General features: G+C 47.8%; 2 protein-coding genes across 2 annotated transcripts in view; one reads left to right on the top strand and one right to left on the bottom strand.

Annotated features, from left to right (window-relative positions):
• Positions 1–17,528, bottom strand: part of LOC149449079 (uncharacterized) — a 34,117-nt gene extending 16,589 nt beyond the window's left edge. The window contains exon 1 of the mRNA XM_089693849.1: positions 17,380–17,528. The gene's annotated coding sequence lies outside the window, so the exon portion shown is untranslated. The remainder of the gene's footprint in view (positions 1–17,379) is intronic.
• Positions 1–23,440, top strand: part of LOC149449078 (endogenous murine leukemia virus Env polyprotein from Emv-2 locus-like) — a 100,610-nt gene that overhangs the window by 64,477 nt on the left and 12,693 nt on the right. Inside the window, exon 2 of the mRNA XM_089693837.1 lies at positions 8,718–10,357. Within this exon, the coding sequence (XP_089549963.1) occupies positions 8,951–10,357 (1,407 nt within the window). The 5' untranslated portion in view covers positions 8,718–8,950. The remainder of the gene's footprint in view (positions 1–8,717; positions 10,358–23,440) is intronic.

Raw genomic sequence — 23,440 nt, 5'->3', positions numbered from 1 at the left:
ACAAGATTCAATTTAAGTTTATAACGGGACCAAAACATCAATGATTGGGCAACAATGGAATTATAGAGCAATAACGAGGGGGGAGGAAATTTTGGACCATAATACACCTGGTAAATAGAACGGATGTATAGACTGAGATTCAAATCTGATCCATGGGACCTGGGAAGTAATAGTCGCCCATTGTGATAGCTCTGCGAAATGGGCTGACAGGTAGTAAAGCCAGAAATTGGGGAGACCTAGGCCTCCCGCCCATTGTGACCGGTAGAGGACCGATGAAGTAAAACGAGGGCGTTTGTTACGCCAAATAAAATGATTAATAATCCGTTGAAAGCGATCTAAGAACGTTTATGAGACAGGGATTGGGAGTGATCTAAATAAAGTAATCTAGAGAAGACATTCATTGTTACTGCCGTGACTCTGCCAAGAATGAGATAGGGGATCCATGCCAGATCTTCAATAGAGGTGAGAGGCGTGACACACATGGTGGCCAATTAGCAGCAAATAATTTTGAGTATCTGGGGGTGAGGTTTATACCTAGGTATGAAATCTGATCTGTGGCCCAACGAAATGGAAAAGAATTGCGGAGAGATGCACCCAGGGAATCAGGAACATTAATAGGCAGAACTACTGATTTAGTAAAATTTACAGTAAGACCTGATACTGTTACAAAGTCATTCAATAATGAGCAGAAGTCAGGCAATGACACCAACAGTTTAGTAAGGAAAAGCATAACATCATCTGCATACATACAAATTGTGAAATGTGAACCAATAATGGGGAACCAGAAATGTCTGAGTGTGATTATTGCAACTGCCAAGGGTTCCAAAACAAGCGCCAATAATAATGGTGAAAGAGGACAACCCTGACGGGTACCTCCGCCTAGTGTACAAAATACAGAATTGCAGCCTGGAAGTCTTATTCTTGTTTTGGGGGGAGTCATACAAAGCATGTACACCAGACAGAAATTCATCACTAAAGCCCATCTTCTGCAGTAATGAAAACAAGTATGGCCAGAGGACACCATCAAAGGCCTTGTTAATGTCCCGGCTCAGCAACAAAACTTCTTTAGAATGCAAATTGGCGTCCTGAATAACATTTAATGTGAGAGGAATATTGTCCGTGATAAGTCTGCCTGGGATAAATCCGGATTGGTCCAGTGAGACCAAAGAGGAGATAATGGGGCCAACCTATCTGCCAGAATGCGGCTAAATATTTTCAGATCATTGTTCATCACTGAGGTTGGTCTATAGTTTTGAGGTAAACGATGGTCTTTCAGGGGTTTAGGTAATAGAGACAGGTTAGCCAAGAGTATCTCCTCAGGAAACCTACCGCCCTGCAAAACATCATTGAATAATGACATCAAAGAGGGAGCCAATGTAGGAGCAAAATGTGTATAATAACTGGCCGTGAACCCATCAGGGCCGGTGCTGTGGAAGTTCTGAGTGCGCTAATCACACAGGATATTTCCTTCAAAGTGCATGGGGCATTGAGAGAGGATATCTGAGAGGGTGAGAGAACAGGGAGGGGTATAGAATCAAGCCATGAGCCATTTGAGGAAGCAGAAGTTGGTTGTGGGGGAGCTAATAGGGTGGAATAAAATTTTTCAAAAATACCCAGGACTTCACGAGGAAGAGAGGAGATACTGCCGGATTTAGTACGTAACTTGTAGATATGTGGGGGTCGTATTGAAAGGTTTAATTTCCATGCGAACATAGTAGACCCTGAATTACTATGTAATAAAAAGGAGGCCTTCGACCAGCGTAGAGCTTTTTAAATTTTCTGGGATAGTAAAATATTCAGTTCTAGACACTTTTGCGATATCATGGTTTGTTACGGAGAGATGGATTGCATCATGAGCCCTATAATGTGATTCTAATTCTCGGGTAAGTTTCTGAATTTGTTTCCACCGCTCTCTATTTCTAGAAGAAGCCATAGAAATAAGGTGGAAATAAAAACCCTACTAGAGTAAAACCTTTTCTTACTCTGGGAATGTCCTCTTGTTATGGGCTGTACATTCCAGAGCCTCCTCTAGACCTGGACCAAAAAGATTATCACCAATAAAGGGTAAGGCACAAAGGTGCAGTTTGAATGCGGAGTTCCCTGCCCAGGTTTTTAACCAAAATGCCCTTTTAGCTGAATTCACTAGGGCAGAGGTTCAAGCCGCTAGCTTAACTGATTTGGCCGAGGCATCCACAAGGAAATCAACTGCTTTAAACAGCAAAGGAAATTATTTATTTATTTCAGGTACTTATATAGTGCTGTCAGTTTACGCCGCGCTTTACATATATATTGTACATTCACATCAGTCCCTAACCCTCAAGGGGTGTACAATCTAAGGTCCCTAACTCACATTCATACATACACATACTAGGGACAATTTTGAAATCAGCCAATTAACCTACCAGCATGTCTTTGGAGTGTGGGAGGAAACCGGAGTACCCAGAGGAAACCCATGCAGGCACAGGGAGAACATGCAAACTCCAAGCAGGTGGTGCCGTGGCTGGAATTCGAACCAACAACCCGAGTACTGCCAGGTGGAAGTGCTAACCATTTAGCCACTGTGCTGCCCTATATTTCAGAATTTGCTGCCTGAAGGTTCCTGCCAAAAGATGCGACTAACTAGGTAAGCCAGCATTCCAGATTTCTGGTGACACCGGTAGACGATAAAGCTGGCCTAAAGCTGATGGAAGTGGAATCCCAGGCCCTGCGGAGTAAGACTTCATCCCTCTTATACATAGGGTCCTTCATGGCCCCCATATCTTCAAATGCTAAGTCTATCCTTTTAGAGACTTTAGATAAGGGGGTGTCTAATTTCTGAACCTTGTTCCATTGCTGGGACCTGTTATCCTAAAAAGAAAACCTTGTTTCAAGGTTACTTGAGAAAAAGGGTTTCCTGTCAGGGCTTTCCCATTCCTGCTTAATGGTATCAACCAGGGAACTATGGACTAGAAAGACCCTAGTCTTTCTAGCATGCAAACCTTGATACATGAGGTCATGCTTACATAGGCAAACATCCTCCTCCTCGATTTCTAAGGTTTTGTAGATAACTTTAAGGAGGTCGTCCACATCTTCCAGGGGCAATTTGTTCCTGGAACCTCTGGAGGAGCAAACTTCACCGTCCTCCTCTTATGAGCCTGAATCTAACCGTGAGGAAGCAAGAGACCTAGGATCCTCCTCCGGGTCCTCCTTCCCTCTTAATGCATCTGCTAACGACAAACCCACCGATTGGGTCCAAGGACCCAGTGGCGACTGCATTTTTCCAATATGGATCTAAAGGATACACTACCACCTCCCCCCCTCTTCTCCATCTACACCTCCTCCCTTGGCCAACTGGCCACTCACACGGCTTCAACTACCACCTCTATGCCGACAACACGCAAATCTATCTCTCGACCCCTCGCCTCACCCCTTCAGTCTCCGCCCGAATCACCAGCCTACTGAACAACTTATCAGATTGGATGTCACTCCACTTCCTTAAACTGAACCTCTCCAAAACCGAGCTCCTAGTCTCCCCCCAGCCCGCACACACCCCCCCACTGACTTCTCCATCACGTCCAACAATGCCACTATCAGGCCCACCCCGCAGGCCAGAGTACTTGGTGTCATACTAGACTCCAATCTGTCCTTCCAGCCCCAAGTCCAATTGCTAACAAACTCATGCAGGTTCATCCTCCGCAACATCACCAAAATCCGCTCGTTCCTAACCCCAGCAAACCACTAAACAGCTCATCCACTCCCTCATCATTGTCATGGAAATTTTGTATTGTTGGTCGAACTTTAAATGTGTCATGTATTCGTGTTATTCATATGTCTCTCGTGTGGCTTAATTAAAGCTCTGAAGGCTGCAATTGGGCCATGCGCATGTACAATGTATGTATTACAGTACTCGGCTTGGTAATGGATGAGATGGCAGATCTGCGCTTATAGACCGGCGTGTATACCACCACGGCATTCCATGCGAATGCCGCTGTCAGTAGACCGTGGGCCTGTATCCACATATCAGCAGCATGGTAGCACGTGGGCTTCATAACGCAATGCGCAAGCGGTGTGAACTCCACGTGTAGGCTTATGCATATCTTACAACCCATTACCAACTTGAAACTGTATCTGGGATGGATGTGTTTTAATAAAGATCGTATCGGGCCCATCCAGGTACAGACTGATATTTTTAGAGAGTGCTTGTACAGAGAATGTACATACCAATAGAAGATAGTAGGACAGGAAATATGACCTCAGATGGCTCATAGGGGGGAAGGGGAGGAAGTCTGCTGACCTCAGAAGGTTCATGGGGGAGGACCAGTGATAGATAATAGCAAAGGCTATGCTCCAATTGGAATGTACATCCTCTGTATAAGCAATCCCCATTGTATTGTTCGGTGGGAGGGATTGACTTTATTCATGTGGGGGGCATGTGTGTATTCTTAATAAAAACAGAGAGCTGAGCCTAAAGCCGGCCCTTATGTGAGTTGCAACCAGCCTTAGAGTGTCGTGTGATCATTCTAGGGTAGCGGAGCTCCAATCACCCACAAATTCAACAGGACCAAAGTATTTGGATGGGCAGGAATCGTGTAGTTTGGCTGCAGTCGTGGTAAGCGAGATTCGCACAGCTTTATGGGGGATTTCTGCGCATCCAACTGCGAGTACTCACGGTAAGGAGAAATTCGTTAAAGCGAATTTCCAAGACAGTTTGGCGAGCCTGGTGGATACTAACGCGTATTCTTGCGTAGCTAACCAAGAACGAGGGGGGAATGAGCCATCATGAACTAGCAAAAAGTATGCCGGCACATTTCAGGTCTCTCTGCCATTAAGAGGATCGCTTTTTGCGTGTTCGTGTGGCTGATTTCGCTCTCTGTTAGCTAACAAGAAATACCGCTTAACAAGGACCTTGTTTTTTGTCCTAAACTCTTGATTTGTGGGTGAAAGACGAGGGTTTGTCTCTGCGGAGAGCAGCAGAGGGGTGGGTTTGGTTGGCTGGATTTGGTCAAGTTTAAAAATCTTCCAACCAAAAATTAAACGGGTATATGTTTTAGTGGGTAAAAGTTGTTGCATAGTGTTAGGTAAGTATTTGTGGGCTGTAGGTACTGTGGTGATTGCTTTACCCCCCTCCACGTGAGGTAATTATTACAGTGCTGAAAGGCTTAGGTTAATTGTTAACTGTTGTAAGATCTGTGTACAATGTTTTGTGGAACTACTGCTCCCAGCAAGCATGCAGCAGGGGGTCCTTTCTGTTACATGTGCATGTTAGTGTGATATGTTGGTGTTTTATGTCCGTTCTGTGATTGTGCCCAAATTGTGTTGTATGTGTACTTCATATTGTTGTGTAATTGTCCAGCGTATGTTCTGTTCAAAAGTCTGTTTTATGTAAGAGGCAATTTTGAGGCTAGAGGCTGCCGTGTGCTTCCCTGTGGGGGGCCATTCTAGTGTTACCATGTGCTCCTCTGTGGGGGGTCATTCTAGTGTTACCATGTGCTCCTCTGTGGGGGGTCATTCTAGTATCTGCCATGTGCTCCTCTGTGGGGGGTCATCTTCTTGACTAAACCACATGGACTCCTTTTGTTTGGTGGCCATTTTGTTAATGACCATGTGCTTTCCCTGTTGGTGGCCATTTTGTTGGCTACCATATGTGCAGTAATCTCTATGCAATGTGCATGAAGTTTCCTATATGCATTTGACCCATATTGTGTTTTTAATCCAAATTTTTTACAGTTTCATTTGTTTGCTTTTAGCTTTAAATTTGCGTATTGCCAGCCAATTTAAAGTGTGTTAAGTGAGTTTTCCCTTCACGTGTTCCACATTTAATGAGCGCGGTGTAGTCTGGGTTTTTGCACATAGATTTCTTGTATAGTGATTATGTTTTTCTTGTGTTTTTCCTGTTAAAAGTAGTTCCTTATTGTAAAGCGGGTTTGTTTTAAGCTGCTGTGTCGCGTGTTTCACGTCCAGCAGACTTTTTGTGTAAACGGTTCTAGGTGGTTGCAGTAAAGATTGCGTGTATAACGTGGATCGTTTAGCGGTGCTGATAGGAGTGATTTTTGCGTCAGCAACAAGGTTACTTTTGGCGCAGTTTTTCGATTTACCTCTGTGTAATTGTTTTACTGTGAAACGTCCCGTGTTTTTCATAAGGATCCACTTTGTCCTTTTTAACAGTTTTTCAGGTTGAAAAGAGTTTTTTTTTTTTTTCTGTGTGTATTAGGAAAGTTTTTTTCTTTACACAAATTTCCTAAAGGTCAGTTAGCAGGTTTCTGCCCAACCAGTGACCCCTAAGTAACATCCAAGAACCCCTCTTTTTGTTTTGACTTGTGTTAGCTACTGTGTGCAGGGAGAGAAAAGCCACTTTCATCATTGTGCGGTGTGGCCTGCCAAACACAGTGGGTGATGAGAGCCACATAAATTACGCTGTGCGAGTGGGCGGTCCAGGGAAGTATAACACTTAGCCTGGTTACCACAAACACTTCGGGTGGTCAGGATCACACAAATTGCGCTGTGGGAGTGGGAGGTGTGCTCTCAGTCTGACCGCCACTTGATGCGCTTCGGGTGATCGATAAGTATCACATAAATTACGCTGTGCTGGGAAAGTGGTGGAATCAGGCCTCTCGGTAGGATCCCACCGAGTGCTCCAGGGGGTAAACAGGTACCCGGACGCGGGATATATACCAGTGACTAGTCACGATGGGCAGTAGTCAGTCCATGAAGAGAGAGGGGGAACCAGCCCTCTTCAGGGTAAGGACAGCTGCACAACTGATGAAGGTGAGTTTGGGGGGGAAGTCTACAGAACCCCTCAAAAGGTGGAATAAATGGTCGAAGGGTACCAGATGGGAAATTCCCCGGGAAGGTACATTTGACGCATGGAGGTGGGAAAAATTCATCTCTGAATTTGGACCACGGATGCAGGCGTCAGAACTAGAGATCGCACAGCTATGGCTTCACAGGTCAATCCGATTAGGGAAGCAAGGCATACATAAACTGGTGTCTGTCCGGAAGAACCAGGTGATGTATACCTGGCCTCCAGAGGGAATAAAACAGGAGGATCCAGTGTCAGAGGTGGAGGAAGCTCTTTCAGGGCTGACTCTACTAAGGCAGGCAGGATCAGGGTCTGCTGGGGTTCCCCAACAACCAACAGTGGCTGAGATAAGTATAACTGCACCTGTCTCTTCTGTTAGTGACGTCACTCTTGACATACCTTCTGTGTCTTCTGTATCTATGCCTCAGCCTCTGCCTCTACCTCTCCCTTCTCCCTGCTTCACCCCAGCTCCTTCTGTTTCCAACTATGAAGCCTACTCAACAACCGATTTGCAGACTATCTGTGAATCAAGGGGAATAGACACCCGGTTAAAAAACAGGGCGGATTGCATCAAAGCGCTACGAACCACTGATCAGACCCCTGCCCCCCAGCTATACCCTGATCTGAGGGACCTCAAACCTGAAGGTGCAGTAAGCGAGGTGGTTAATCTAAGCCCACCGATGATGCTGGGTCAGCCCTTGCACTCTTCCCGGACCGAGGCCTATCCAGTCAGGGTGCAGCAATTTGAAGGTCCTCCCAATGCACGGGGGGAACGGACTTTAGGGGAACGGGTAGTTTGGCATGTCCCCTTCACCCCGGCAGAGATCCGCACTATTCTGGCTGAGCTCCCGGACTATCGAGTCAATCCGAGAGGATTTGCTCGAATGTTTGGACAAAACCAGTTCAGCTATGGTATGAGCGGGTCAGATTGTGCACAGATCCTACGGGCAAAGGTGGGCATGGAAGTGGCCAGTACAGTGATTGCAGGGTGCTCTATAACCACGCATGAGGAGATGACTTCAGGGGGCAAAGAGTTCTGTACACAGCTAAAGGCAAAGCTTCCAGAAATGTATGGTGCTACCTCTACTACGGACATGATGAAGCTCACCCAGGGTCCTAATGAGGAAAGCGCCTGCTTCTGGCGCCGTCTCAAGCAGGCGGCACTGGATGCGGATCTGGAAGTTGGACCTGATGCTCCAACTGAAGGGGTAAAGGTGACCGCGACGCACATTCTGTTGCGGGCCAAATTTTTGGAAGGCATCAATATTAAAATTCGGGAAAGGCTGGTTCTGGCCCGACCCGAATATAATGAGATGTCTATCCCTGCTATCCTTTCCACTCTTGCGGCAATAGAGAGGGAAATGGATAGAAGAAAACAAGACAAGGCCAAAGTTCTTATGTCCCAGACCCCACACGAAAAACCAAGGGATCTGGGTCACAGGAAGAATAGGCCCCCACCCAGGTGCTTCCAGTGCCACCAAACGGGGCACATGAGGAGGAGCTGTCCCCAATTACCTAAAGGTCGGTGGCAGTTCATTCCTGATGAGTCCTCCGCCCCTATGACCACCATGGTAAGTAACTCCTATGAATTCTCATAGGAAGTTGACAAATCGGTGTCGGCCCAGATCCATCTTTTTCTAGAGGAATTAAAATATCCCCTCCCTTGCCTCACCGACACCAGTGCAGCAAGAACGGTCCTGCGAAAACAGGACATCCAAGGCAAGGTACCCCTCTCAGGGGAAAACCCTCCTAACCCCTACTAACCTCACTATCAAACGATGCACTATTCTTAACCCAGCTTCTCTTCTTCCTGTGTCGGAAGATGAGAAGGGGGGGGAGGACAGCAATGACAGTGCTGAATTTTGCAACACGACTAACAATACTAACACCTCTTCTGCTAACATGTCTTCTTTGTCCACTACTAATCTCTCTTCCAAAGGACACGACTGCATTTCTTTGGTGGAACTGGAGTCAGCGGCGACACACCCCATATCACCCCGAGAGTAGCGGTGATTGGGTCGTCCTAAAGAAACATCAAAGAACCGGACTCGAGCCACGGTTCACCGGACCATACCAAGTCCAGCTGACGACACCTACCTCACTCAAACTCGAGGGACGAGACAACTGGGTGCACGCAAGCCACTGCAAGAAGCTTTTCAGCTACACCAGAGAATGAGGGGTGTCATTTTCCTTTTTCTTTTTGTTTGTATGTCATACATGTGTGTGAACGGAGGAAAAGACGGCAGATACCCCAACCTTTTATTTAAAATGCACCTGCGTTTAGCCAGAACCGCCAACAAAACCAACTGTTGGGTATGCTCAAAGCCCCCACCCAGTCATCACATGTCCGCAATGGCCGCTGTTCATGCCCTATATGACATCCGCGTCGGCATGAAAAAGCAAGGGACCCCTGGTCAGCCCCCACGTAGACATTTGTCGGTAGAACTTAATGACACATTTTTAGCAGGTAACATCAGTTTCAGCACCAATATTAGCTCTAGCTCCTGTAGGGCCCTCACCAGTCCATTATGGGTAACTGGGCAGCTAGGCAGCCCTCAGGTGTGCTTTAACATCAGCTTTGGCACAGGTAACAAGTTTGTTGGGATTACCACCTGCGAGGGAGGTATAACTGTCAATCTGACTAACCAGACTTCCTTTCTGAGTAACCACACTGACCGACCAGACCACGTGTGTTGGAAGGACGGATGTGATGTGCAGACTGAGGGAGCAATCCCCCAGTCTGTGCAACTGTTGCTCAGTACCAGAGGCCGAACGAGGAACTCTTCCTGCTCTGCTCTGACAGGTCCATACTATTTTCTGTGTGGTTCGGCAGCCTATAGAACATTTCCCCAGAACGCGAAAGGTTCGTGTGCCCTCATAAAGCTAGTCCCCGCATCCTATGTAGTGATGGACCATGAAGAGTTGATGGTCCACAAGAAGGTAAGGATGGCAGGGAGAGTTCGCAGGGAACTGTTCTCTGAGGGCGACCAGGCATGGGCTTGGTTCCCCTCATGGACAGGATGGGGAATAGAACTTATGAAGCGCCTGAACAATTTTTCTGTCATCGTGGATAGTATGTTTAACGAGACCGTAGAGGCTGTCAGAGAAATTGCCCAAGAACAACGGAAGATGGGAATTTTAGTGCTTCAGGAGAAGATGGCCCTTGATTATCTTTTAGCCGCCAAAGGGGGGTTCTGTGAGTTCATCGGAGAGGATTGTTGTACTTGGATAGAAGACACCGATGACAAGGTCCAGGCCCATATGGACAAAGTTAGTGAACTACAGGGAAAAGCTAGAGCTATAGCTAGTGAGGGTTGGAATCCGTTCAAGGGTTTGGGAGGATTGGGAGATTTCCTGTTCTCCATCGGATCTTGGTTGAAGGAAGTGGGAGTGTATATCCTGATGCTTCTCTTTTTCATCTGCCTTTTATATGCCGCGGTGAGATGTTCCTGTTGCCTCATCGACCGTGTAAACCAAGCTCGGGCAGACGACCACATCTCCATGCCCGCTCCTGGGATCCCACTCCAACCACTGATCGGAGGAAGACCTCACCAACCATCCACCTTCTCTACAGATTACGTCCTGGCTTCCCTCTAATTTATCTCTCTGAAGACCACATTCTCCAAGACCTTCAAGCAAGCTTCAAGCCTCATCATTGTTTGTGTCTGCGATTTGGAAAACTGTCTGGGTCGAGACCAGCCTTGTGTGGCCCCGTCTGCAGGGGCAATTTGAGAATCTATTGCTGGATCTCCCCAGACCACCGTGGGATCACAAGCTTTATTCATACCACAAGTCTGTTTGTGGTTTTTGCAAGAGCCTTCCTGTAGTGAAGGTTCCAACGCTCTTGAGGATCATCGCTTCAATCAAGCCTGTTTGCGTCGAGTCTGCGTCGGGTCTTGTTGTTTCAGGTACCCCGTGGAGCTTTATTCTCAGGGACAACTACAGGAACTCTTTGAAGTTTGAGACTACACCCATCAAGCTGAAGAAGATCAAGAAGGGACACGAGGAGAATATGATAAAACAGGAGGGAATGTCATGGAAATTTTGTATTGTTGGTCGAACTTTAAATGTGTCATGTATTCGTGTTATTCATATGTCTCTCGTGTGGCTTAATTAAAGCTCTGAAGGCTGCAATTGGGCCATGCGCATGTACAATGTATGTATTACAGTACTCGGCTTGGTAATGGATGAGATGGCAGATCTGCGCTTATAGACCGGCGTGTATACCACCACGGCATTCCATGCGAATGCCGCTGTCAGTAGACCGTGGGCCTGTATCCACATATCAGCAGCATGGTAGCACGTGGGCTTCATAACGCAATGCGCAAGCGGTGTGAACTCCACGTGTAGGCTTATGCATATCTTACAACCCATTACCAACTTGAAACTGTATCTGGGATGGATGTGTTTTAATAAAGATCGTATCGGGCCCATCCAGGTACAGACTGATATTTTTAGAGAGTGCTTGTACAGAGAATGTACATACCAATAGAAGATAGTAGGACAGGAAATATGACCTCAGATGGCTCATAGGGGGGAAGGGGAGGAAGTCTGCTGACCTCAGAAGGTTCATGGGGGAGGACCAGTGATAGATAATAGCAAAGGCTATGCTCCAATTGGAATGTACATCCTCTGTATAAGCAATCCCCATTGTATTGTTCGGTGGGAGGGATTGACTTTATTCATGTGGGGGGCATGTGTGTATTCTTAATAAAAACAGAGAGCTGAGCCTAAAGCCGGCCCTTATGTGAGTTGCAACCAGCCTTAGAGTGTCGTGTGATCATTCTAGGGTAGCGGAGCTCCAATCACCCACAAATTCAACAGGACCAAAGTATTTGGATGGGCAGGAATCGTGTAGTTTGGCTGCAGTCGTGGTAAGCGAGATTCGCACAGCTTTATGGGGGATTTCTGCGCATCCAACTGCGAGTACTCACGGTAAGGAGAAATTCGTTAAAGCGAATTTCCAAGACATCATATCACGACTCGACTACTGCAACTCCCTCCTCACTGGCCTGCCTCTTAACAGGCTATCCCCACTTCAGTCGATCCTGAATACGGCAGCCAGACTCATCCACCTTTCCAACCGATCCATCTCCGCCACCCCCCTCTGCCAATCCCTCCACTGGCTTCCGATTGCCCAAATTCAAAATGCTAACACTGACATACAAACCTCTCAATAGCTCTGCCCAAAACTACATCACCAACCTAATATCCATCTACCACCGAAAAGATATGTTTCGCTCCTCACAAGACCTCCTTCTCTCTCGTTCCCTGATCTCCTCCTCCCATGCTCGCCTCCAGGCCATCAGACTATCACCCACTCTCCTCTAGTTTAGGCGCACCCTAAAAACCCACCTCTTCAGGGAAGCCTACCCCACCCTCTGCTAACTGCCGATCTCCTCCACTCCTCCTACCACTCCAACCCACAGCTTTTCCTCCCATACTACTATCCCCTCCCTCCTAGATTGAAAGCTCCAAGGAGCAGGGCCCTCGAACCCCTCGTGTATCACATTGTATTGTTATTGTACTGTCTCATGTATTGTCTTCCATTGTAATGTACAGCACTGAGCGAACTGTTGGCACTTTATAAATACGGTATAATAATAATAATAATAATAACAATAAAAGAGTTGAAATGTAGACAACATGTCATCCTTAATGGAGGTGAGCACTTTATGGCAGGCTGTAAATGACTTATCCTTAATTAGGCTAGCCACACAATTGCAGCATAAGGGTTTTTCCCAAGCTGAACCCAATTTAGCTGCACAAACTGCACACTTCTTCTTGGGGATCTGACTCTGCACCTTGTCCTGGACTTTAACCTACAATGAGCAAGAAAAGACACAATACAGAAAATAATCAGCACAGGGCCCCTCATACAAAACCACTGTGCTGGGGGAGCAAGAAAAGGTAGTGTGCCCACCAGGGTCAGCAAGAGGGATCAGAGTCCCCAAGCTTAACTTAGAGGAGCCAGTGCTTGAAGGACCAGGGTATGCCTGAGAAGTGCCAGCGCCTTCCATCCATCCCTCTTGGTGTGGAGCCACAGGCTCTGCTGGGTCTGTACTCCAGACTGGCTGCAGTGCTAATATGGAGACTGGAACCACGAGTCTCCGGCGCCTTCAATGACGTCACCGCAGCCGTAACTTCCGGTTCCTGAACAGCACCCAGAAGTTACGGGTACTTGCACGCCTGCTTGGCAGTCACTCTGCCCCATTGTGCATCGGATGCTGGAGCCCCCCCCCCTCGGGAAGGACAACGACAGGCATCAAAGGTCCTGGACCCCTCAGGACACCCCCGATGATGGTTATCATCCACTGAGGCATGGAAGGACATCAGGAGAGCAGCCCCACTTCCCCTGAAGGGATCGCGTCGGGCATGAGGAAGTAAGCCAGACCAGGAGCCACCAGCAAACTCTAGGGCCCAGGACTTCCAGACAATCAGTTCCTTGATGACTGCACCCATCCTTGCAGAGGAAACACTAAAAACTCAGGAGGGAGGTCTGGTGGTCCGCCTTTTATAGTACTGTGCTTACGTGTTTCCTGTCCCAGAGGGAGGAGCTCTGTCTCAGGAAGGATGTCCTGGAGGACGTTTGGAGAAATGAACATTAGAATGTCTGAGAGACAAAAGCCAGAAATAGATCAGTGGCTGCATGCACGCCTCATTGTTAGGCTGCAGGTAGAGAGGCAGAGATGAGGCAGGATTTATCATGAAATACAAATTAAAGTGTATTATTTTCAGAACAGCCAAGAATATTTCACAAGGTCTGAAAAGTATGTAAGTCATCGAGTTATTCCCCAATTTAAGAAGAAGAGCATAACTGCAGGTAGTAAATGTAAGAGAGAAGCTGCAGATGATAAGATGGTGGGTAGTATGTACAGGAGAGGAGTGCGGGGGGTATGACGGTGGGTAGTATGTACAGGAGAGGAGTACGGAGGTATGACAGTGATATGTATGTACAAGAGAGGAGTAGGGGGGTACGACAGTGATGGGTACGTACAGGAGAGGAGTAGGGGGGTACGACAGTGATGGGTACGTACAGGAGAGGAGTACGGAGGTATGACAGTGATGGGTACGTACAGGAGAGGAGTACGGAGGTATGACAGTGATGGGTACGTACAGGAGAGGAGTACGGAGGTATGACAGTGATGGGTACGTACAGGAGAGGAGTACGGAGGTATGACAGTGATGGGTACGTACAGGAGAGGAGTACGGAGGTATGACAGTGATGGGTACGTACAGGAGAGGAGTACGGAGGTATGACAGTGATGGGTACGTACAGGAGAGGAGTACGGAGGTATGACAGTGATGGGTACGTACAGGAGAGGAGTACGGAGGTATGACAGTGATGGGTACGTACAGGAGAGGAGTACGGAGGTATGACAGTGATGGGTACGTACAGGAGAGGAGTACGGAGGTATGACAGTGATGGGTACGTACAGGAGAGGAGTACGGAGGTATGACAGTGATGGGTACGTACAGGAGAGGAGTACGGAGGTATGACAGTGATGGGTACGTACAGGAGAGGAGTACGGAGGTATGACAGTGATGGGTACGTACAGGAGAGGAGTACGGAGGTATGACAGTGATGGGTACGTACAGGAGAGGAGTACGGAGGTATGACAGTGATGGGTACGTACAGGAGAGGAGTACGGAGGGTATGACAGTGATGGGTACGTACAGGAGAGGAGTACGGAGGGTATGACAGTGATGGGTACGTACAGGAGAGGAGTACGGAGGTATGACAGTGATGGGTACGTACAGGAGAGGAGTACGGAGGTATGACAGTGATGGGTACGTACAGGAGAGGAGTACGGAGGTATGACAGTGATATGTATGTACAGGAGAGGAGTAGGGGGGTATGACAGTGATGGGTACGTACAGGAGAGGAGTACGGAGGTATGACAGTGATGGGTACGTACAGGAGAGGAGTACGGAGGTATGACAGTGATGGGTACGTACAGGAGAGGAGTACGGAGGTATGACAGTGATGGGTACGTACAGGAGAGGAGTACGGAGGTATGACAGTGATGGGTACGTACAGGAGAGGAGTACGGAGGTATGACAGTGATGGGTACGTACAGGAGAGGAGTACGGAGGTATGACAGTGATGGGTACGTACAGGAGAGGAGTACGGAGGTATGACAGTGATGGGTACGTACAGGAGAGGAGTACGGAGGTATGACAGTGATGGGTACGTACAGGAGAGGAGTACGGAGGTATGACAGTGATGGGTACGTACAGGAGAGGAGTACGGAGGTATGACAGTGATGGGTACGTACAGGAGAGGAGTACGGAGGTATGACAGTGATGGGTACGTACAGGAGAGGAGTACGGAGGTATGACAGTGATGGGTACGTACAGGAGAGGAGTACGGAGGTATGACAGTGATGGGTACGTACAGGAGAGGAGTACGGAGGTATGACAGTGATGGGTACGTACAGGAGAGGAGTACGGAGGTATGACAGTGATGGGTACGTACAGGAGAGGAGTACGGAGGTATGACAGTGATGGGTACGTACAGGAGAGGAGTACGGAGGTATGACAGTGATGGGTACGTACAGGAGAGGAGTACGGAGGTATGACAGTGATGGGTACGTACAGGAGAGGAGTACGGAGGTATGACAGTGATGGGTACGTACAGGAGAGGAGTACGGAGGTATGACAGTGATGGGTACGTACAGGAGAGGAGTACGGAGGTATGACAGTGATGGGTACGTACAGGAGAGGAGTACGGAGGTATGACAGTGATGGGTACGTACAGGAGAGGAGTACGGAGGGTATGACAGTGATGGGTACGTACAGGAGAGGAGTACGGAGGGTATGACAGTGATGGGTACGTACAGGAGAGGAGTACGGAGGGTATGACAGTGATGGGTACGTACAGGAGAGGAGTACGGAGGTATGACAGTGATGGGTACGTACAGGAGAGGAGTACGGTGGTATGACAGTGATGGGTACGTACAGGAGAGGAGTACGGAGGTATGACAGTGATGGGTACGTACAGGAGAGGAGTACGGAGGTATGACAGTGATGGGTACGTACAGGAGAGGAGTACGGAGGTATGACAGTGATGGGTACGTACAGGAGAGGAGTACGGAGGTATGACAGTGATGGGTACGTACAGGAGAGGAGTACGGAGGTATGACAGTGATGGGTACGTACAGGAGAGGAGTACGGAGGTATGACAGTGATGGGTACGTACAGGAGAGGAGTACGGAGGTATGACAGTGATGGGTACGTACAGGAGAGGAGTACGGAGGGTATGACAGTGATGGGTACGTACAAGAGAGGAGTACGGAGGTATGACAGTGATGGGTACGTACAGGAGAGGAGTAAGGTGGTATGACAGTGATGGGTACGTACAGGAGAGGAGTACGGAGGTATGACAGTGATGGGTATGTACAGGAGAGGAGTGTAGAGGTATGACAGTGATCGGTATGTACAGGAGAGGAGTACGGAGGTATGACAGTGATGGGTACGTACAGGAGAGGAGTACGGAGGTATGACAGTGATGGGTACGTACAGGAGAGGAGTACGGAGGTATGACAGTGATCGGTACGTACAGGAGAGGAGTACGGAGGTATGACAGTGATCGGTACGTACAGGAGAGGAGTACGGAGGTATGACAGTGATGGGTACGTACAGGAGAGGAGTACGGAGGTATGACATTGATGGGTACGTACAGGAGAGGAGTACGGAGGTATGACAGTGATGGGTATGTACAGGAGAGGAGTACGGAGGTATGACAGTGATCGGTGTGTACAGGAGAGGAGTACGGAGGTATGACAGTGATGGGTACGTACAGGAGAGGAGTACGGTGGTATGACAGTGATCGGTATGTACAGGAGAGGAGTACGGAGGTATGACAGTGATGGGTATGTACAGGAGAGGAGTACGGAGGTATGACGTTCCCAGGGAGGAGTATCTCAGGAAGGGTCTATACTCCACCATAACTCTGGTTCTCGGAGTGTCAGGTCCCAGCGGGTTCTCCTGGTGTCTCTCCTGTTATTCTGTCTCGGACACATCAGAGGAACATGGTGGGAGATCGGCCTGAATGTCCTTCCTAGGAGGGAATACCGGAGCCATTCTGAGGCCCATTTAATGGCCGGCAATGAGGAGGAAACCAACACTGAGAAGTAGATGCTGAGATATATACAGCACGGGGCAGCACAGTGGCTGAGTGGTTAGCACTTCCTCCTGGCAGTACTCGGGTTGTTGGTTCAAATTCCAACCATGGCACCACCTGCCTGGAGTTTGCATGTTCTCCGTGTGGCTGTGTTGATTTCCTCCGGGTACTCCGGTTTCCTCCTACACTACAAAGACATGCTGGGAGGTGAATTGTCTCCGGTCTAAGTTGTCCCTAGTATGTGTATGTATGAATGGGAGTTAGGGCCCTTAGATTGTACGCTCCTCGGGGGCGGGGACTGATGGGAATGTACAATATAGATGCAAACTGATGGCGCTATATAAGTACCTGGAATAAATAATAATAATACACCCAGATCATCGATGACGAGGAGGAAGGTTCGGTCAGAGATGATTGGTCCGTCTATAGCAGGGACAGGAGCCGGGACCAGGAATAGGAGATCCACCTGACTTACCCGTGTGCTCTGACATGGAGAAGATCCCATGCTGGCCCTATGGTGGCCGTGTGTTCAGGATGGAGACCGATTCTGTTGCCGAAGCAGATCTAAAATGGCTGAGAGGAAGAAAGTGTTCCAGGGACAGGAAGTGACTCCAGACAGGAAGTGACACAAACAGGAAAAGACTCCAGACAGGAAGTGACTCCAGACAGATTTATACAGAGGGTGCAGTATGGAGAGCAGACAGTAGATGGTGAAAAAGCAGAATAGTATAAAACAACAGGGAAAAAACCTGAAAAACAAAAGATGATGGCGGCTCGTAAACTTCCTATTTAGCAGCTTGACGTCATTGTCCCACTCTACAGGTTACATCACATCACGTGACTTCCTCTGGAGTTGGCCATCGGACGTACAGCTGCCTATATATAAAGTAATAATCCTTAATAGACTAATCAGGCGCCATTAAGTTGTAGCCTGTCTGTCCCTTATTTGGCAGCCATTTTCCCTTGGTCTAATATAGTGTTTTTACATTACAGTGGATTAGATCTCCCTCCTCCATTTTGTTGTAGCCCTCCTGTCCCTCCTCCGGCGGCCATTTTCCCTTAGTCTGATATGAATGCTGGCACATTTTGTCCCCTGATATTAGACATTAGCCGGGTGATTGTATACACACAGCGGGCAGATCTCAATCAATGTCACCCACTAGTCTATACTGTCACGGGGTTGGCCAGCCAATCATGTGGCTCCTATTCTGTCCTTCCAATGACCATTCCTAGTACATAGGACTCATCTTCCATACTACATTCATGATACAACAAGATGGAAACTGTTATAGAGTCATTGTACAAATCCTGTGACCCGACTTGTATCCGGGAATATTGCATGGCCTTCTACTTCCTGCTTCCTGTTCTATGCTGACCTGGATGCAGTTCTGTTGTACAACATGATTCCTCACACCAGCAGCTTGTGTTGTCTTCATTCCTGTACATGAAACATGGTGTCAGAAGTGACTGGAATCAGGACTGAGCCTCTTGTTTGGAGCGCAGCAGCTTTGGGAAACACAGGTTTGTGAACTACAGCCTGAGACTGAGGATTGTCTGAGATTTGATAGCTCAGAGGCTTCCTGACAATATGGCTGCCATGAATGGCATACCTCCCCCAGAGGGGATGACAATGAGTGGGGATTGGAGCAGCAATTGGGAATCTTTCAGAGCTGAATGTGAAGATTATTGTCTGGCTACAGGCTGGAATGAGAAATGTGCAGGAGTGCCGGCAGCAACTCTGAGAAGAGTCATGGGCAGTGAATGCAGGCATGTGTATAAACACCATGTGACCCTCACAGCAGATCAGCAACACAATGTTACAGCCATTGTAAATGTACTGGAAGATGATCTCATACCTGCTACAAATGTCATTTATGAAAGGGATGTGTTTGGATGCTGCAAACAAGAAGAGGGACAATCTTTGGATCACTTTGTTACACACTGGAGAGAAAAGGCAGCAACTTGTGAATATGGCACTCAGAGACCAATTGATAAGGGACACAATTGTTGTTGGTATAGCTAGCGAGAGAGCACACGCAGGCGCCTCCTAAAAGAACATGAGTTCACTCTACACACAGCCATTGAGACGTGCCGTACAGCAGAGCTCACTGACAGACGTCTGAAAGTTATGGAACAGGACAGACAGCAGACCGACAGCATAAACACTGCAATGCAGCATGGCAACAGGAACAAACTGCAGCAACGCCCCCTGATGAGCACAAATACTGCCAACCCTACAGCTTGCAGATACTGTGGGACTGTGCATGAAAGAATTAAAGAGCCGTGTCCAGCTTATGGGGAGTCTTGGAAGTCTTGTGGAAGAACAAACCATTTTACTAACGTTTGTTTGTCAAGTAAACGACGGCCATCAATAGGCAAATGACACAATGTGGAGAACACATCCGCATATGAGGAAGAGACACACCACTGAAGTTATAGACAGCAGTGATGGGCCTACCTCCCCCCACACAGATCACCTACCTCCCCCCACACAGATCACCTACCTCCCCCCACACAGATCACCTACCTCCCCCACACAGATCACCTACCTCCCCCACACAGATCACCTACCTCCCCCCACACAGATCACCTACCTCCCCACACACAGATCACCTACCTCCCCCCACACAGATCACCTACCTCCCCACACAGATCACCTACCTCCCCCCACACAGATCACCTACCTCCCCCACACAGATCACCTACCTCCCCCCACACAGATCACCTACCTCCCTCACACACACACCACTGAAGTTATAGACAGCAGTGAATTGATGGGCGCTGTGCAATCCAGAGGAAAGAAATGTCACTTTACATGTCAATAATAAGCCCCAATCCTGTCACCTCCATTCAGGAACAACGTGGGATGTAATGTGCTTAAGAGACAAAATGGTGTCAGCACCAGAAGCACGTCTACTGCCAAGTGACACCAGATTAAAGTTATACTCCGGTGCGATGATGAAATCTCTAGGGCTCTTCAAGACAGAATGTGCCATACGTGGACTAACACACAAGCTGGAGTGTGAAATTGTGGAAGCAGCCAAAAGCCACTGTTGTCTGGCTCATCCTGTGAGCGTCTAGGGCTGAGACGTTTCTCCGTCCCTGCAGAGTGCAATGTGATGGACAATCTATCCAAGGGGCCCTTGACAAAACAACTGCTGATAAAGGAATTTAGTGATGTGTTTACTGGGCCAGTAGAATCTGTACCAGGGGAAGTTCATTTCCACCTTGATGTGAGTGTCCCTCCAGTCCAATGTGCACCACGCAATGTGCCGGTGGCATTAAAACAGGCAGTTAAGGCACAGCTTGACCAGTATGAGGCCAATGGACACTTGGCACCAGTGACTGACCCAACTGACTGATAAGTAACATGGTGATTGTAAGGAAGCCAAATAAGCTACGAATTTGCATAGATCCCAAATTCTTAAATATGGCACTGAGACGATCTCACTACATCATGCCAACTCTCGAGGATGTTTTGTACAAGCTGCCTAAGGCACGTCTGTTCACACTTGTTGATGCCCGGGATGCATTTTTACAGTGTAAGTTGGATGATGCAAGTAGTTACATGACAACCTTCTGGACTCCGTGGGGCAGGAAAAGATGGCTCAAACTGCCTTTTGGGGTATCAGTTGCACCAGACGTGTATCAACATAAACAACATGAACTATTGGCTGGACTCGGTGGTATTGAACCAATAGCTGATGACATCCTTGTGATTGGCTGTGGGGACACAGATGAGGAAGCAGATCAAGATCATGATGGCAAACTGCTGGAACTGATGAATCGTTGTAGGCAGGTAAAATTGAGACTTGGCATGAAAAAGCTGCAATTCAAGGTCAAAGAAGTCCGCTTTCATGGACACATTCTAACCTGGGAGGGTTTGAAGGCTGACCCAGAAAAAATCAGAGCCATACTGGATATGCCGCAGCCAGCAAATGTGAAATCCCTGCAGCGCTTCATTGGATTTGTTACCTACCTAGCAAAATTCCTACCGCACCTCTCAGAGGTCTGTGAGCCATTGAGAAGGCTTCTGGACAAGGACGCTGTTTGGCATTGGCTTCCTAAGCATGATAATGCAGTGCAGGACATCAAACGCTTGGTCACGGACACACCTGTCCTGAAGTACTATGACGTTACAAAACCTGTAACTATTCAAAGTGATGCAAGCAAAACTGGACTTGGGTGTTGTCTATTGCAAGCTGGCCAGCCTATCGCTTTTACTTCAAGGGCACTGACTCTACCGAACAAAACTACGCACAAATAGAAGAGGAATGTCTGAGTATAGTGTTTGCCTGCCAGCGCTTTCACCACTACCTCTATGGGCGCGACGAGATCACGGCAGAAACTGACCATAAACCTCTGATTTCTATTTTCCAGAAACCACTTTTGTGTTCACCCAAACGTCTACAGAGCATGTTGTCACGTTACAAAACTATTGCCTAAATGTTGTCTATAATCCTGGTCCTGAAATGTACATTAGTGACACTCTTAGCAGAGCTACAGCAGCAGGTGGTACACCTGAGTATGCACAACACACAGTTTGTAATGTTCAGCGGGACCTGGAGGTCCTGTCACAGATTAATCATTCAGACTATTTATACGTCACGGACCAACGATTGCTTCAGATAAAACAGCACACTGAAACCGATGAGAGTTTGTAGGCTCTTAAATATGTTGTCCTGAACGGTTGGCCTGATTCCAAGTTGGAAGCCCCATTACTTGTGAGAGAATATTGGACTTTCACAGATGAAATCGCCATCCAAGATGGTATACTGTACAAGGGGCAAGGGTCATCATTCCTAAATCTTTAAGATGGGAGATGCTGACTCGTATTCATGCCAGTCACATTGGAGGAGAAGCATGCTATAGGCAAGCACGTGATACCCTATACTGGCCCAACATGCAGAACGAGATTAGAGACTTTGTTAGCTGTTGCTCGGCATGCAATGAATATGTGCAGGCACAACAGAAAGGACCTATGATGTCGCATGTGCTGCCCACCCTGCCTTGGCAAATTGTAAGCATGGACTTACTGAATTATGCTGGGCAGGATTTTCTACTAATTGTTGATCACTATTCCGAATTTTGGTAGATTGAGCGACTTCCTGACCTGTCTGCTGATACTACCATCAAGCGTTGTAAAGCACAGTTTGCACGTTATGGCCAGCCGGATAGAGTCATCTCGGATAATGGACCTCAATTTGCATGTGAGCAATTCAGACGGTTCTCTACAGATTGGGGTTTGAGCATGTTACCTCATCCCCGAGGAACCCGCAAGCCAATGTCAAAGCGGAATCGGCTGTCAAGATAGTGAAGAATCTTTGTAAGAAGGCCAAGTTTGATGGTACTGATCCGTGGAAGGCCATTCTACATTGGAGGAACACCCCATCTGAAGGCATGGACAGTAGTCCTGCACAGCGCTTGATGTCTAGGAGACTGAAGACTTCATTGCCTGTGGCCAACAAATTACTTGATCCTTCTGTGGTTACAGGTGTCCCGGCAAAACTGCAGCGGAGGAAACAGATTGCCAAACTGTCATACGATGTGTCTGCTAAAGACTTACCTGAACTAAGCATTGGAGAGCCAATCCGCATGAAGCCGCTTCCAGGTGACAGGACCGTTCGCTGGAGACTAGGTTCCTGTGTTCAGAGGGTTGCTCCTCGATCATATCTTGTGGATGTAGAAGGCAGTCTTTACCGCCACAATCGAGTGGACCTGCGAAGGGCAGAACGATTCACCGCACAAGCCTATGAGCATCCTGCACGTGATCCTCCTGAGGTGCTCAATGCCCCGAGTCCTACTGGACCATATACTCAAAGCAGAGAGAACTCCGCTGTCATATCGGGATACAATGAGGATGACATAATGCAGCCACATATCCCGACAAGTTCTTCTCTGCCGAACACACCAGCCAGGAAAGAGGGTCGCTCCTTATCAACACCTTCTGGAGCTGAACGGATTTCCCCAGGAAAATCCCTGTGGCCTTGCGTAGTGGTCGAGTTTCCAGACCACCAGATGGACTCAATCTGTAGTGTATCTACCAGTCACACAGCATGCCATGTTCAAGACTGTTCAGGATCTGTTTTAGTTTCATTGTTTACAAGGTTTGAATGGAATGTAAAAAAGGGAGACGTTATAGAGTCATTGTACAAATCCTGTGACCCGACTTGTATCCGGGAATATTGCATGGCCTTCTACTTCCTGCTTCCTGTTCTATGCTGACCTGGATGCAGTTCTGTTGTACAACATGATTCCTCACACCAGCAGCTTGTGTTGTCTTCATTCCTGTACATGAAACAGGTACTGTCCGTGTATTAGGGGGACCAATGACACCTTGGCTAGTATTGTAGATGAATCTGGGGGCGTCGGGGGCAATCTTCTTATGTTTATGGCCCTTTAGGGCAGATGTGATTTCTATGTATTTTATGGGAGATTTTCTCTGTATATTGGGAGTTTCCATCTTGTTGTATCATGAATGTAGTATGGAAGATGAGTCCTATGTACTAGGAATGGTCATTGGAAGGACAGAATAG

This window comes from Staurois parvus, unplaced genomic scaffold (genome assembly GCF_062004578.1).
Source record: "Staurois parvus isolate SC_StPar_1 unplaced genomic scaffold, SC_StPar_1.0 ptg000637l, whole genome shotgun sequence".
Lineage (NCBI taxonomy): Eukaryota > Metazoa > Chordata > Amphibia > Anura > Ranidae > Staurois > Staurois parvus.
This window is presented reverse-complemented; position numbering and strand designations above follow the sequence as displayed.